This window comes from Diadema antillarum, unplaced genomic scaffold (assembly GCF_040938485.1).
Source record: "Diadema antillarum isolate AM-2024a unplaced genomic scaffold, OU_Dant_1.0 seq00000702_RagTag, whole genome shotgun sequence".
NCBI classification, from domain to species: Eukaryota; Metazoa; Echinodermata; class Echinoidea; order Diadematoida; family Diadematidae; genus Diadema; species Diadema antillarum.
Window position 1 is genome coordinate 586774 of NW_027271607.1, and position 16515 is coordinate 603288.

General features: G+C 38.0%; 1 protein-coding gene across 1 annotated transcript in view; it reads right to left on the reverse strand.

Annotated features, from left to right (window-relative positions):
* Positions 1-273: 273 nt before the first annotated feature.
* Positions 274-16515, reverse strand: part of LOC139737751 (acyl-CoA synthetase short-chain family member 3, mitochondrial-like) — a 32618-nt gene continuing 16376 nt past the window's right edge. Inside the window, 9 exon segments of the mRNA XM_071648427.1 lie at positions 274-1108; positions 2868-3043; positions 3922-3975; positions 3978-4020; positions 5725-5799; positions 5802-5849; positions 6931-7012; positions 8820-8883; positions 11110-11205. Of these exon segments, the coding sequence (XP_071504528.1) occupies positions 1019-1108; positions 2868-3043; positions 3922-3975; positions 3978-4020; positions 5725-5799; positions 5802-5849; positions 6931-7012; positions 8820-8883; positions 11110-11205 (728 nt within the window). The 3' untranslated portion in view covers positions 274-1018.

Here is a 16515-nt window from a genome sequence, read left to right on the forward strand (position 1 = left end):
TTGATCTTGGAATGACATACCATAATTCCCATCAATCAACGGGTGTGTGTGAGGTATACGTTGAATCTAATATGGCATTTCTGCGACTCTGCAGCAGTTCAATCTGCTAGGAAGATCACACAATTCATTTCAAAGGCACACTGTTTCTGTTTCATGCCTGAAGGTACACGCAAATCGTTTCATTAAAATCAAGTTCCATTAAATCCATTCCTTGCGGAAAGGAGTCACATGAATATTTACTGTGATTCCTTCTTTTTTTTGAAACCACTGAGAAATCATTCCCCTGCTTTGCACACATCGATTCTATCACGCATTTGTACGAGCTCAGACATCCCACATTTGTGCGCACAATATTTAGAGAATACGAGTACTTGAATCTCTAAACAACTACCACTCTCACAAGACACAGCCGAAATAATGATTCATTTCAAAAGTGACAACAACATCCACTCACATTTCATCAAAAAAATCTAGCCTACTATCACTTTTCATGCTCTTTTTTTGGGGGGTAATCTTCAGCAAATTTGAAGAGCCTCACTCACATGTAATTAGAACACAGTTTCATAGCAGGAATGGCTTGCCAGGAAAGTTTCAAAACATATTTTTGTTCTCTAAAAAACATGTTCAACCAAACTCACCATCTAGCCCGTGGCTGAAAGTTTTCTCTATTAAAAAGTAAAGTACAAGTTTATCGCCCACTGGAAGCCACCTTAACCTTCACAAGTCTTTGCAAAAACTGTACTTTGTGCAGCATTTTCAGTTTAATATTTCCGACTAATATATACTCTTTATATATGTACCTCTGCACAAGTAGAATATTATTCTTTGCAGGAGGCATGATCAAGTATTTGTATAACAATCAAAATATCATAGATTACTCTTTCAAAGAAAAAAAAAATAACTATCAAATTTTGGCGATGGGCAGATGATTAAAAAAAGGCATAAAACCTAAAAAAAAAAAAAATTATGATAAGCTTTTGTGATGAAAGACAACGCAGACCTCAGTCCCACATATAGACTATTCAGCTGTTTCCTTCATGAGTCCAGCCTTCACTAGAGCAAAACGCACATCGTCGTAGGCTGTTGGGTCTTCCACGGTAGGAGGAATCTGTGAGACGGGAAGGCAGCAGTAGAAAGAAATGGTAGCTTGGAACTTACCTAGTAACTTAACCCTAATCCCATCAATTTTTTTGAGGGACTTGAAACCACCAAAGGGGGGGGGGGGGGGTGGGCGGGTGCCTTTTTGGCCTCCCCCCTTTAGATCTCGGTCCTCGCGATCCTCGCGAAAATTTGCACAAAGGTAGAGGCCAATGTAATCTTCAAAACTGTATAGTTAGCTTTTTCAAATTTTAATTTACGTATTTTATATCAGTTAATTTATGCTAATTTATGCAAAAATATTTTTTTTTTGCCTATAGATAAAAAAAAATAAAGCTCCAAGACTTCTAATTTTTGGTGAACATATTCTTTTCAATATCCTCAACAATAATATTGAAGCAAAAATTCAGCTTCATAATTATTTCTTATGTATTTCATTGTTTATTGAATTTCTTATGTATTTCTGTTTTTTACTTTGTTTTTGTTGTATTTTTTCGTTAGAATTTGTCGCAGAAACCGTTTTAAAGCATAATCAGGTTAAAATAAATAATTACTAGCCATTGAAAGTAAAAACATTTATTTTTATATGAATTAATTGCAAAAGCACAATTTACATTGGATTGTTTTTAAGCAATTTTTGGGTCGACAAATTTTTTTCAAAGGGGCATGGCTTCAAAACGGTATGCCCAGGAGCAACAAATTTGGTCTCAAAAGTTGCGCGATACTTGAAAGAAAAAAGTCATAAAGTGTTGCGGCAAGAGCATCACGCGTTGCGGAGTAATCACGCGAAAGGTCGGGGGGGGGGGTGGGGGGCCAAAATGCCCCCCGGGTGAATAGGGTTAAGACAAAAAGATCCAACCCTGTAACACCACAGAAATGTTGCTCATAATAATACTAAAAAGAAAATGATACTTGAAGATACCAAATACCTATGTACGTAAGTCATCTTATTTCACATTTCCTGTAGATTGACAGTCTACAGATCTAGCATAGTACATAGGTAACAAATTGAAACTGAGGACCTTTAATTCTTTATGTGCCATGGTGGAAACCCCCTGTGTGCCACGTTATTTTGAGACAAGAAGGTAGTCATGCTTTGAGAAAGAATCCTGTTTTTTCCAATCTGTGTATAAACTTCTACAAATTTCTGTTAAGCTGGACATAATAGTGAGCAAAGTTAAAGAGGAATGCCAAACTTTGCTTCCATATACAATGTATAACAATTCTATTTTCAATTTTTCTTTTGAATTACCAGTTGGTACATTACTGTAAAGGCATGACTTTTGCACATAAAATAGTGACAGAAACTTAGAATGTACACGCAAATCTAGTTGGGAACACCGCTTGATAGTCAATCACCACATAGAATGCAAGCCGTAAGTGAGAGGAACAAAAGCCCAAGAAACGCTTTGATTGTACCGCGGGATTAGCGATTTATCAATCGGTTTTGGCGGCTTTGTTTGTTGAGCAGAATATGCGAAGTTGGCACACCATCAACTGAGTCGGACGTGCGAATGTGGCACATAAAGAGTTAACAACAACCACAAAAAATATATATCATAATGAACAGCAATCATTAGCATAAGTCATCCCATACCAATTTTAATTCTCATACTCCTTCTTTTTAAGGCACTCCATAAAATCTCCCAAGATTCCTTCGATAAAGTAAAACGTGCCGTAACAATGCGAATGTGAAGAGTAACGGCACATAGAATAATACCACAGTAGGCACGATGAAATGTTGATCAAAGAAAGTTCAGCATTCCTACCTTGAATGTTCCATTGTTCACCATCTTGCTGAGCACGCCTCGCGTGATCTTTCCCGACCGCGTCCGCGGCAGCTTGTTGACGATGACGGCTTTCTTGAAAAACGCCACGGGGCCGACGTTGTTGCGGACGATGGCAATCACCTCCTTAATGATCTCCTCCTCAGACTTAGTGACGTCTGTAATGATAGGATGCAGATATAAGTAAAAATTAAATCTTTGCCAGTACAGTGTATGAATGTACAGTCATACACTGTATGTGTGTGTATACATGTATCTACATGTATAAAGGTATGCGTGATTCTAATGATATTCATGTATTCTTTAAACATACCTACATAGTTTAACAAATACAAAAAGAAAATACAATTATGCTACTACAGGTACTGTAAAACAAGAAATTGCGCGAATTTTGCAACAGCCAAGATTCGCGAAATCAAAATACACGTAAAATTTCTCGTCTACACTATTGCATTGAACGTCAATGGCGATTCACGAAAATGTCATGCTGCAAAAAAAAAAAAAAACAGTCAGCTCCAGATCATGAGACTTTTTATGATGCAAATATTTCTGGTTTTACAGTGTTACGATTGTGTGTAGGTAACCACCTGGTATGTGTGATTGAATGCGTATGTACATGTGTGTATGTATGTCTGCTTTAGTCTTCTATGTATGCACATATTTGAATGATGAGGGATATACAATTGTACAATGTATGGATGTATGCATGAACGTACTACTTGTGTGTACTGTCGAAATGTATAAAGTAATGTGCAAACATTGTATGTGTAGACATGTACATAGTGTATGTACAATAATTATGCAATTACATTATGTTTCTGCTTGTTTGATTGGTTGATCGGTTTAAAGCATTCAGCAGAGTGTATACTGAAAGGCAGGTTCCATCCAATTCACATCAGCCATACACAAATTTTTCATGATGTGATAATGATGATGATACAGGTCAATGAGAGAACAGATAATAGACTATTTCAGGATGAGAAATCCACTTTTAATTGCACATGAGGTGAAAAGTCAAATTCCGGACGTAACTTACTCTTCTTGAGGACACAGAGGCCGACCGGAATTTGACCCTTGAGGGTGTCATTGAGGGAATCGTTGCACACTCCACCACGTCACCCTGTTCAACGATGGCCTAAAATATATGAACACACACGGGGAAAAGATTGGTCACAGTAAAAAAATGATGCAGATACAGTGGACTCCCATTATAACAAAGTCCTTGGGACTGGCCGCTTCCTTTTGTTACATCAAAGTTTCATTATAACCGAACGAATAAACAATGAAGGGCACAGATCGGATAATGTTGCAGCCTAAATTTTTACTTCGTTGTAACCGCAATTTCGTTACAACCATATTCGTTATAACGGGGGAGCACCGTTTATCATACGCATACACTAGACTCTCAACAAACTTCTTCGGATCAGGGAAATCATTTTGTTTTATCAAAACTTTTCTTATGTAAGGATTGGGGGAGTGGAGGAAGTGAAAAAACCAAATACACTGTACACCATATGTGACCCTGCACCTCAAAACAAACAAAAAGTCGTCAGACATGAATTTTTAGTTAAGACCATATTCTGAAAGAGCAGACTTTAAGCTTTAAAATGATGTATAACTCAAATCAAATGGACTCTCCTAACCTATTTAAATATTGGAAAGAAAGCACAAACTCAGGAAAAGTGTGAACTGAGAAAAGAGGCTCTGAAGTACAGTGTCTATTCAAGCGCTTAATCTTTACCAAACCGTGCTGGCTGTGAGATGAATGGGACAAAAAACAGGAAGTAAACCACCAGAGTAACAACAATGAAGAGATTATCAGATTAAACTGAAATTAAGCATGCCTCATTAACACATTCTGTCCATAATCAATGCCAACTTTCAAAGCAGTAGCACTATCCTTTCAAAATTTATTAGAGTTGAAAGTGAAGAGTGTGGACAAGGTTTTTCAGAAATGAAAAGGAGATTCTAAAGACACACCTAATCACACTATTCTACCAAAAAATGTCAAAACTGCTAAAAAAACACACTTTCCTGCCCGTTTTATGATACCAAATTTTAGCACAATGTAAAAGAAGACCCGCTCTTTCAGAAACTATGAAAAAGTCAAGTTCGGCTAGGTTGACCCATTTCACTTATTTTCAGTCCTCACGCAAAATCAGTGGGTGCGACTCTATGTTCGTTTTTGAGGTGCATGGTCACATATGTTTCGAGTGTAGAATGTTTTGTGAATTCAGACCTTTAGGACAATTCTGTCTGTGGTTGAACTGATAACCGAGAACCGCAATGACGTAACGAGAAAAATAAAAGTATAATCCGTAGTTGCAAGGAGGAAAGTTTCTGGTTTCTCAAGTTTGAGAGGTTATATGTTTACACAGCACACTTGTAAAATGAATGCAATATTTCAGCAAGTTGTTCGTCTTCTGAAAATACATGACTCATGAAATCAGTGAAAATAAGAACACCTCAAACTGGGACAAGATGGGTACAGAAGTAGAAAACTTTTAAATCTGGCCCAAAATCAGGAGAAAAAAAAAATACATGTACATTGTCATACTATCATGTGAATGGGATATTTCAAATGTGCATCATTTGCAATAATTCTTGGTGGTAACTCCAAGTTAAGTTTGGTATTAAACATAATGACAATTCAAAGTACATCAGTGACCAAGTACAAGATTGTTTGTAAAGGGTAAAGGATTAAATGCAAAGACCTATTACACTGTATAAAAGACCAGTCCCGCATATACGCGAGCAGGTGTCTATTGGAAATGCGTGCTACAGCAAAAATCAGCTTGTCCTCAACAGGCTTCAAATCAAGATTATGAAAAACTTTCACCTCTTCGATAGCACTGGCCGCAATACGATGTCCAGCAACACTGATGACGTCGTCCACCCTCGCCTGGATGCAGATGTTAGCCATCCTCCGTCTGAATGCCCTGCATCCATGGTGTCGTAGTAACCCTGGCAAGAGAATTGGGCGGAGCTCATGTAGATTATTCTCTGACATTTTTGTTTGTTTTCTTGTCCTGTATTCTGCATGCATACACTTTCTAAACTTAAGTTTTGTTTAATGGGTACGCTAAAACTGTGATTAAATGTTTCCAACAGCATGAAAATCATAAAATTCATGTGGAAATATGGGTAATATATATTTTACCCCATTGTCTCCTGTTATGTAGTTCAAAATGCTGGGCATGAACTTTGCCCTTTTACCCACAGACACACAGACACACAAAACACACAAGGGTGACAATGTTATCTTTACTAGCCCACTTCTTATCAATAACTGAAAACCTTTCGGCAAAAAGAGGCCCTGCAATGCGGGGAAGAGTAATATCGAATCGTTAAAAAAGAATTATTGTTGAGACAGAAAACATTATCAATACTGTTAACAATCTATGAAATTCAGAAACAGTGCTAAATATTTCCATTTATTCTATTATCTTTCACAGCAAAGGAAATTGCATTTTCCTTCCTAAAACAGAGACAGGAACTTAATTTTCAGTCAAATGTAGGTTGTTCTTTTTAAGCCACATCAGACAAACATTTGCCGCACACACTCAACTATTACAAGCGTGCTATTAAACAAGTGAGTACTTTTGTCACTCATTTTTGTAAACAATTTTGTTTCGCGTACATACATACATAGTGACTGCGACTGTGCGGCTACTCATTCGTCTTTCACAGAAAATGGTTGCCATTTCTGTGCTAAATTCAAGAATCTGTGAGGACTAAATCTGTTGACGTTCGAGGTGTTTTATAAAACAAATAGTGTATGGTCTTTACTCATGCAATAGAACGAGATTTCGCACTCGGTGAAAGATGAGGTGCACTATTCAACTCGGCTTTGCCTCGTTGAATAGAGCGCCTCTATCTTTTACCCCGTGCAAAATCTTGAACCATATTGCACTCGTGACCATTCACTATTTGTATATTATTATCATCAGTATCATTACGATCAACAGCCATACAGACAAACACATAAACATAAAGATGCAGAAAACCCAAATTCAAAGCAAACCCTGCTCCTCTGTTGACTTACAGGAAACTTCTTGAAGTAGGTGTCCACAAATCTCTCATGACTACCCCACAGGGTGTTGAAAGAGGCGGGTGGAAGGGGAAGCCTACCAGGAAAGAGACATCGCCATGGTTACCAAAGCTCATCTCAATCCAGGTCATTGACCTTCACTGCATGCGCTGTGCACAAATTGGCACATCCAATGATGTGCTTTCTTCATCAACTATTGCATATGTTTGGAAACAAACTGTGGGTGATTAATCATTACATAATCCCTGACCCCCTTTTGTTTCATCATAAGTTTCCTTTTGGACTGATGCATCACTTTGACTATCAAATAAAATGGTGTGGGTTAGCTACAATTAGGTCAAGCTCTCTTTTTGTATGGTTTTCGTTCCTTCTGTTTACTGGTATAGGTATGGATAACCAAATGCAAAAAAAAAAAGCTTGGGAAAGTTATGGCTAAATGCTACATGTACATGTGGAAGGTACATACGGGGTTAGAGAAATGCTGGAAAGCAAATGTACAAAAATTGAATTCTTTCACCAAAGTGAATTTCATCCCACATTCAAGTTGACTACAACATACAAACTACAGTTAAAAAAAAATACAGAAGTGTACAAAGAGAGAAAAAGGAATAAGTGAAATACACATACAGTAGAAAGAATTTATAGTAGAAATGTCATTAAATCCATGTACATTGTACATTAGAAAATAGGAAAACTTGCGTTCACAACCCATTGATATTATTCAATAGAGGATTACCTTCATATCCATAAAAACAAATACTGTACTGCAAAATTTAACAAACATCAGACACGAAATTTATGTCTGGTATGATGTACAATTTATTATTCAACTACATTTTGAGATTTGATTATTGGAAACCATGATTCACCTACAAGACTTCCGTCTGCTTTTGCAGACAGTGATACTATGATACTGGAACTATTTCAAGGTCACAAAAAGAACACTAAGCAAAGTTAAAATAGCTATGAAACAGTAGACTAAACATAAACATCTTTATTATCTTTACTGATAATTGCAAGCTTTAGATCTGCAAGCGAACGTTGTGAGACGACGCAGCCTCCAGGTTGGAGAATGGAAACGCGCATGTGCAGAAGACCATTGTTTGCCTACCTTAATAGTGTCGTCTGTAGCATTTGCCTCTCAGATCTAAAGCTCGCTCATACTACACAGAGGGTATGATGTGTCTGTATTCTCGTTATTACAGGACAAGTCCACCTTCATATACATGTGGATTGAGTGAAGGCAACAATATTAGTAGAACACATCAATGAAAGTTTGGGGAAAATCCGACAATCCGTTCAAAAGTTATGATTTTTTAAAGTTTCTGTACAATCACTGCTGGAGGAGAAGACTACTACAGTGTATGATGTCACATGCGTACAACGATATAAGAAAATTACAAGAGAATTTCACAAAACCTGACTTTTTAAATAATTTAAAGTGCACATTTCTTCAACTTGTTACTGACTTATGCTAGGGGTAATATTATTCCCCCTCACTTCTGAAAGAGAGAAGTCGAGCGTTCTTTCATTATGTGAGAAAAGTGAGAATATCTTAATATACATGTTGTAGTTGTACTCATACAGTATGACATCACAAGCTATAGTAGTCTTCTCATCCAGCCATAACTGAGGAGCAGAAACTTCAAAAATTCATAACTTCTGACGGGATTGTCTGATTTTCCTCAAAATCTCATTGATGTGTTCTACTAGTTAATATTGCTGCATTCACTCAACCCACATGTCTATAAAGGTGAACTTGTCCTTTAACCTGTTGAAGTATACTTGGGCAGGCGTCTATACTGGGAAATTTATAGCAAAATAGGTCAAAAATGTCCTAAAACATGAAACCAAATACAAGATGTGTTTTAATGAGAACTTACTTGACACAGATGTTCCCAAGTTCTCCAGGGGGCAAAACTTCTCCATCGTCGCTAAGGATTTTGACTGAAAGAAAACAAGGCGGAGGCTAATGAAATTTGGAGAAAGATGCACAATTTGTTACAATACTATGGGGCCTTACAGTGTTCATTTTCAACTGATAGTGCTAACAATTTGTTTCACACACACCTATCTTTTTTTTTTCATTCATTCATATCATTTAATTACTAAAAAGTAATGTTCATTTTCCCCATTTAGCAAAAGTTAAAATGCAACTGCAAGAATTCCCCTACTTGTTCTAGCTCTCTCTCCCATTCTCTTTTACTGTTTTTTCCCCCTTCCATCTCCCTTTTATTTTCTCTCCCACTCCCTCTCTCTCCCTTTCCTTTTTCTTTTTTTATCTCTCTCTTCCCACCTCCCCCCCCCCCCCCCAACCCGTCCCCCCTCCCCCAATCTCTCTTTTCACTCGTTTTCTCATTCTTTCTCAGCACTGGTCAACATAAAAAGCTTCAATCACTTTCTTTCATACAAATGTTGTTGATATTTACAAGCTTCAAATTCATGAAATTCTTCCATCGAGATGTTTTCATTGAACCTGATTGACAAATTGCCCTACATCGGCGTAAATAAGCACTGAAGTGATTAGTGTTTTAGTAGTACTTAGCCATGATAAAAAATCATGGGCGTACATACTCGAGCAGGAATCAAACATATGTGCCTGTCAGGTGATCAGGAGGTCGTAGGTTCGAATCCTGCTTGAGTATGTACGCCTATGATTTTTATCATGGCTACTACTAAAACACTGATCACTTCATGTCGATTTACAAGCTTTCTCTGGGTGCAGGCCAAAGACCAAGAGTACAATATTTCCAACACAATTTTCCAGCCTAAGACAAAACATCTTTGATACCAAAGTGAGAATTGAGAAGCCAGGTTCAGACATTTTTAATGTTTGTAACATTTTGTATTGTGTGTGTTTTGCTTTTGCCTAAATATTATACATTTCTATCTGAGTAGGTTCCTATTGCAGTAGGAAGAATTATAACTGAAGAAGACTAATTCAACCCAAAAAGCTGAATTCATCACTGCCTGAGTACTGGCCTCAGAGTACACTGCACTTGATAAATATTAGGACTCCAGATTCAGACAGTTTACCAGGAAATGCAAATTTGGTAAATTTTCAAATCAATTTCATCTCTAATTCTTTGCATTTCTTGCAATCCCCCCTCTCCCTTGCTTATCTCTCTTTTACAAAGTAAGAACAGCCTGATATTCAGACTTCTAACAAATCTAGACATCTTATTGGAAATTTCTCTTACTTTTTTTTCTCCTGTAATTCTCTTCTCCATTTTTTCTCCCTTTTCATTCCTGTAAAAAGATGCGTGTCACAGCCCATTCAGACAAACAGGCTAACATCATACATCAAATTGCTTCATAAACTTTCCTGCTTTTGCTATTATTATCCCTCCTCATCTCAAAACCCCTTCTACCTCCACCTCCCCCAGCCAAACACCCCCTCCCCCCACACACACACATGCGTGTACAAAGGAAAAAGGGCATCCATAAATCAATACATGTGTTACAGTACAAGTGTAAATCATTGTCTAGGCAGCACACAGATTCCGTGTTTATTATAGGATGGAACACGCCCACTATGCCTGTCACTATTGATATACGAGTCAGCCATTTCTCGCCAAACTCATTGACTGGCTGTACAAGGCTGTGGAATTTGGACTGAAATATTATAGAGTGTACACTGCAGTCAGCAAAGAGACAGACAAGTGTATATCTGAAAACACACTTTTAATACAACATACACCCACACACATAAACGTACACACACATTATGTAAACTGATAGCAAAGTTTACACACCTGGCACAGAAAGTCATCCACAAAGCAACGAGTTAATATAGCACACAAATGCTAGGATTGTGGGGATGTACAATATGAACACAAGAAGTTGGGCATAAAAATATTTTACTAGTCATACACTATGAAAGCTGGTCAAGGGAGGACATCAATTTGGAATCCTTTTCAAAGTGCCATAAACCTAATAATATGCCCACTTGGGGCAATGTAAAAACAAGGTCAGGCATTCAAGTACATTTTGCAACTTACCTATACACAAAAGATATCTCTTTCATCCCAAACCACCTCCAACATTAGACCAGTGAACAACTATTTTATACATAATTGATGCACCTGTCACCTCCTTGTAGTTACCTCCCCCCCCCCCCCCCCCCCCCACCCCACTCATTCCCATCATCTATGTATAAACAGTTTCACTTACCATCCCATCCTGGTACTGGCTTGCCTGTGAGCCCGTGTCTCGGGTACAAGTCCTCCCCAAGACCAACGGCAGTATGGGTCATTGGCCATCCAGTCTCTGTTTAAAATGAAGGACAGAAACAAGGATGAAAGGGGGGGGGGGGGTCTACTCAAAGAAGAAAAAAACAAATCTACATGCTATAATCTACAAGGCTATAATGAGCAACCAATCCATGAAGGGGCATTGTTGTGCTAAAAAGAAAAAAAAAAGAAAAGAAAAACAGTCCTCATACAAAGATGAATTGTGACTATTCAAGCTCCCCCCCCCCTCCCACGTAAATTACAATAAAATGTAACACCATAAATATTACTGCTCAATGCAACTTAAACTGATCCAATCTTTGCACAATACTCGCAATCAAAACCTTCAATAGACACTAAACTGATTGCAGGTATAAGGAAGATGTCGAAGAAAAAAAAATGATTTATACTGAAGAGGAAAAGTAGACAAATTGGGTGGAAAAAAAAAGAGGAGAAGTATTAAAATGAGGAAGGAAAAGGAGTTAAAAACAAACCCAAAAGAACATTACAAGTTGTATCATCTCTTTTGCAACAAACATACAACATAGCACAAGACCCGTGTACAGAATAGATATACATGTAGAATTAGTTGGGGGGGGGGGGGAAGAAATACAATGTATTTAGTTTGCAGTCCCATACTGAATACAAAGCTGTTGCCTGGAGCATAGGATCTTCTTTAGTTGAGATAATTATGGAAATGATTGATAACCAAGGCATTCAACCTGAGCAAGCACAATCAGTGAACCTTTAGTCCTGCATGCAACAACAACAAAAAAAGTTCAAGGTAAAATAAAAAAAGTAATATCGGCTGTCTCCACAAGTTGGTACATTTTCTTCCTGGAGGAAAAGGCAGAGGATTATAAAGACATTAAAGCAGCCGTAATCTTAGGTGCACTTTGACTTTTGGAAAAGCTTGAATCATATCAAACAAAACCATGACAATGTATACTGGAACAGTGCATACCACTAGGGGTGCTGGAAATGCCTTTTATTTTATATCAAAGAAGATGTGCCATTTTAAATTGACACACAGATGACACATTGTACTCGATTCCATGTACGGTTTAATAGGGTCCACAGAGCCTTCATAATGCTTTGTGTGCCAGAGAGTAAACCCCCTGTGTGCTAAATTATTCTGAAATCACAAAGCATTTGCTTGTTTGAAATATACTCTTTTTCTCAAAGTCATGTATGAACTTTAATATTATTGATGTGTGTATGCTAGAAATGCAGTACAGCAAAATTGTATATAAAATTGTAAGCTTTCCTGTGATGTAAATTTTTGACTGAACTATTGCTACAATGCTTCAGTTGTATAATGTATAGTGGCACGTGTGTGGTTGTGTATTTGAGCAAAATACACAATTTTTAGCAGTTTGAGTTGGGTGTGCAAACATGGCCCACAAGATTAAATGTGCTACTGTATAGGACCGGCTCATTATTATCTTTTCCTAACAACACAACAATGTTTTGTATCCTTTAATGCTACTGCAGGAATTATTGTCTCCACCAGTGGGATACTGCTAAATTTGCTTCTTGAAAAGGATAACTCTTTTTTGTCATCCAATCAAGAAAGATGGGGATAATGAACACCCCATATCGAAATTATCTTCAAAGTCGTGATTGGCAAAATATTATACCGATGAAATATTTGACAAAATAGAGCACAGACAAGTTTGACTTCTTGCCATTTCTTTGTATCCTGCTACTTTTGGAAGCACATTGTGTCATACAGTAAAACTCAAGGCAACAGATAGTAGGGAAGCATTTTAAATGGCATTCACTCTCTTTGTCATTTAGTACGGGGGGGGGGGGGGGGGGGGACAAACAAAATACACAACTCAGATGCAAGCCCTGGGGTTTCTTCGAATACCTTTTGTCTAGAAGTATGCAAGAAACTTGCACAAGTATTATGTTGGGTTCACTGTAAAGTGAGAAATGCAAGATTATCTCTTTTCTTCTGCCAACAAGGAGATGCCTCAAGAAAATTTCATGCACGCTAAGCACAATCCTGTGGACTTATCTCTATCCTGCACTGTTTCCTTTGTAAAGAGGAAGAAACACACACAAAAAAGACCCCATCCCTCTCCCCCCCCCCCCCCCCAAAAAAAAAAAGAACAGAAAAAGAACTTGAAGCAGTTGCCACTGTCTAGAAGGGGTGATTCTTTACAGTAGATACAATGGAATGCCCAATGCAGGTAAAGAGGTATTCTTTTGTATCTTTTGTCATGTCTGACTGCTCGACTTCCCTCCACACATACTGTATGTCTGCTGCTCCCCCCTTTACAATCGGGTAAATGTGATGAACCGACACAGCGGTACAGCCAAAGGTTACAGTACCTAGGGCACACCGTACATGTACAGTGCCTATTCCATTGACACTCATCCAAGAACATTTTCTTTTGTGTTTTGACTCGTCTGTATTTTACAATTAGGCTCGGGATGTAAAATTGCTTATTACGTGTAAGCCTTGGAATGGCATTACGTAAAGATTGCACTCTGGTACTGAAATCTAAATTTTGCATTAATTGTCTGTAAAGGCTACGTCTATTTGTACTATTAGGATGCCACAGTGTAAATCACCCTTCTTTGTGATAATGTCATGTATGTAAACTTCTTTAAAGTAGCATTATTTCATGTGTCATTTTGCCTCTGATGAAGATTCTGCGAGTATCGAAAGCTCAAGCCCCTTTTGACTCTGCATTATTATATGTTAGAAATGCAGTGTTGCAATGCATTTTGTTGCAAAATGGACATTCACCTGGCATAGTCAAACTTGATACATGTCCCAAACAAAGAGAATGAACTGTATGCATTATGATGCATGTGCATTCTTCAAGTGCAAACTTTTGGTACACTTTTGGTACCTTTTTGGAGCATATTAGGAAGTGGTCCATTTTTGGCTCGGTTCAGTTCAGTATGGTACGGTACACTAGGTGTGTCAAGCGCTTGTTTGGTGCGGATTCAGTATGGTGTGGTTTGCTTGAAAAGAGAGCGCTTGAATGCACCATATGTTTAAACTTTAAGTCTCTGTTGAAAGTACAGGGTGAAGAGGCATGCCATCATTGGAATCACTGGTAGTGTTGCAAAATGAAAGAAGCATTCACCCTAATCAGGTTTTTTTTTTCTTTTTTTTAAAGCTTAACCTTTATCCACATTAAAACTTGATACAAGCATGATCAAAAGAAAGAAGCTGTAGTATTTGATGTCACGTTTATTGCTTAATACTATCACATAAAAGACTCAAATAAAGATCAAAGATACATTAATGAGAAACTGGGAGCACTGTGTGCACGATAAAAAAATCTCCCACATTTATGACCTCCTTGACCCCAAGTGATAAGGACTGAAAAGGCAGGAAGATTACATGAAATATTTACGAGGTTCAAGGGTAGGTACATAGATCTTGAGTCAACAGGTACCACTGGGCTGCTGTGCCTCTTTGGCAGTAAAGGTGTATGTCAGCACATGGTGACACAAGTTTCCCATACAGCTCAAAAGTGAATTACATTTTATCGAACACGCACACACACACACACACAAAACAACTCCCAGGTAGATGGAAAATGTGATACAATATAAGCCAAGTTGACATTACACAAAACTACACATAGTTTTGTTCGAAGAGAGAAACTTCACAAACACATGCAGGATGTTTTGCAGGAAATTTTGCTGGTAACCTCTTGAGAAGTTTGTGGTCAGAGTGCCCAAACTACTTTGATACACAAAGCAAAATACCAGTCAGTGAAACTAGGCAAAGATTTGCATAGTTTAAATGTGGTCACAAGCTCACGCGGAAAAAACAAACAAATAACATTCTGCAAATTGTATTATATCCCTCACAAATGACTTCTTGTCCTCTTATTGGTCAAGAGCACTGAAAATGACAAAACATACTTCTATCACGCAAATCTTTGTCCTGTTTGCTTCTTACTGTTCTCCCTAGGGAAATAGTACAAAAACTATAAAACCACGCTGCCATGGAGATATACTTGCAAAGCTCACGCGCACCACCTTGTCACAAGCGCTTTAACCTGCATGAGATGTCACATCACAGTACAGTTTTCCACCTCTATAGGCCAAAATTTTTCAAGTTATGAAGGTTTGAAATACTGATATTACTATCTTGTCAAGACATAAACGGGTAGTTTATTTTGCAGGGCACCCTCTACGGAATTAGGACAACATGGCCATTCAGCCTTGCAAGCCAATGATTTTTAATCTGTAATCGCTATTAGCTGAGGTCATCAAAAAGTATCAGGTCGAAAAGTACATGTATCTGGTCATCACGTCACCCAATACAAATTAATCCAGGGGCAGATATAGTGAATAATGATTTCCGCAAAGCAAAAATGTTTTCATTTGGGAGGTAATCGCAGACAGCAGACATAACACTGAAATCATACAAAGTTCTGAAAGGTATCAAGCGGTAGAGGTGTTGGGATAGGACATAGCAGACATAACAGTGAAATCATGCACAGTTTTGGAAGGTACCAAGCGGTCGAAGTGTGGGGATAGCAGACAGCAGACACAACACTAAAATCATGCCATGTTTTGGCAGGTACCGAGCGGTAGAGGTGTTGGGATAGGAGATAGCAGACGTAACAGTGAAATTATGCAAAGTTTTGGAAGGTACTGATGGCTAGAGATGTTGGGATAGGAGATGCTTGCAGCAGACATAACAGTGAAATCATCCCAAGACTTGGAAGGTACATGTACACATACATGTACAGGGAGAAGTGTTGGCATATCGCCATATTACCATGATGGCACAGCGGTTCTCACAGCGGTTTACTGGCATGGTGCCATCTATTTGTTTTGATGCACACGTGTGTATGACTCTATAGTGATAGATAAGTGTATGGAGTCAAATCCCATTAAAACCCTGACACTCCTCACTTCCCAACTTTATAAACATTGCTGGTCTCTGCCTGCATTAAAGTTATGGGATGTAGAAGGGTGCTGGTGACTGTTGGTTTCGTAAGAACTACAGAGGAAACTGCTACTACAAAACCAAAAATATTTGCGTGTATTTTTTAATTTTGTAAATTTTGCGAGACGAGAATCACGAAATTAATATGCATGCAAAAGCTTTTGTCTTCACTTTTATGTATTGAATGCCAGTGGCCATTTGGGAAAATTTCATGCTGCACAAATATCTTGCATTTTTTAATACAGTATGTTTTTGGAGACAACTTCTGTTCTTCTCGTTTTTTTTTTCTGAATTTCCATTGAACTGTGACTCCACTGACAACAATATGGATAACTACACATGTAGGTTGATCTATACCTTACGCCTTTGAATTACTGAACCGTACAACCAGCATTTGGGAGACAACATCACTAC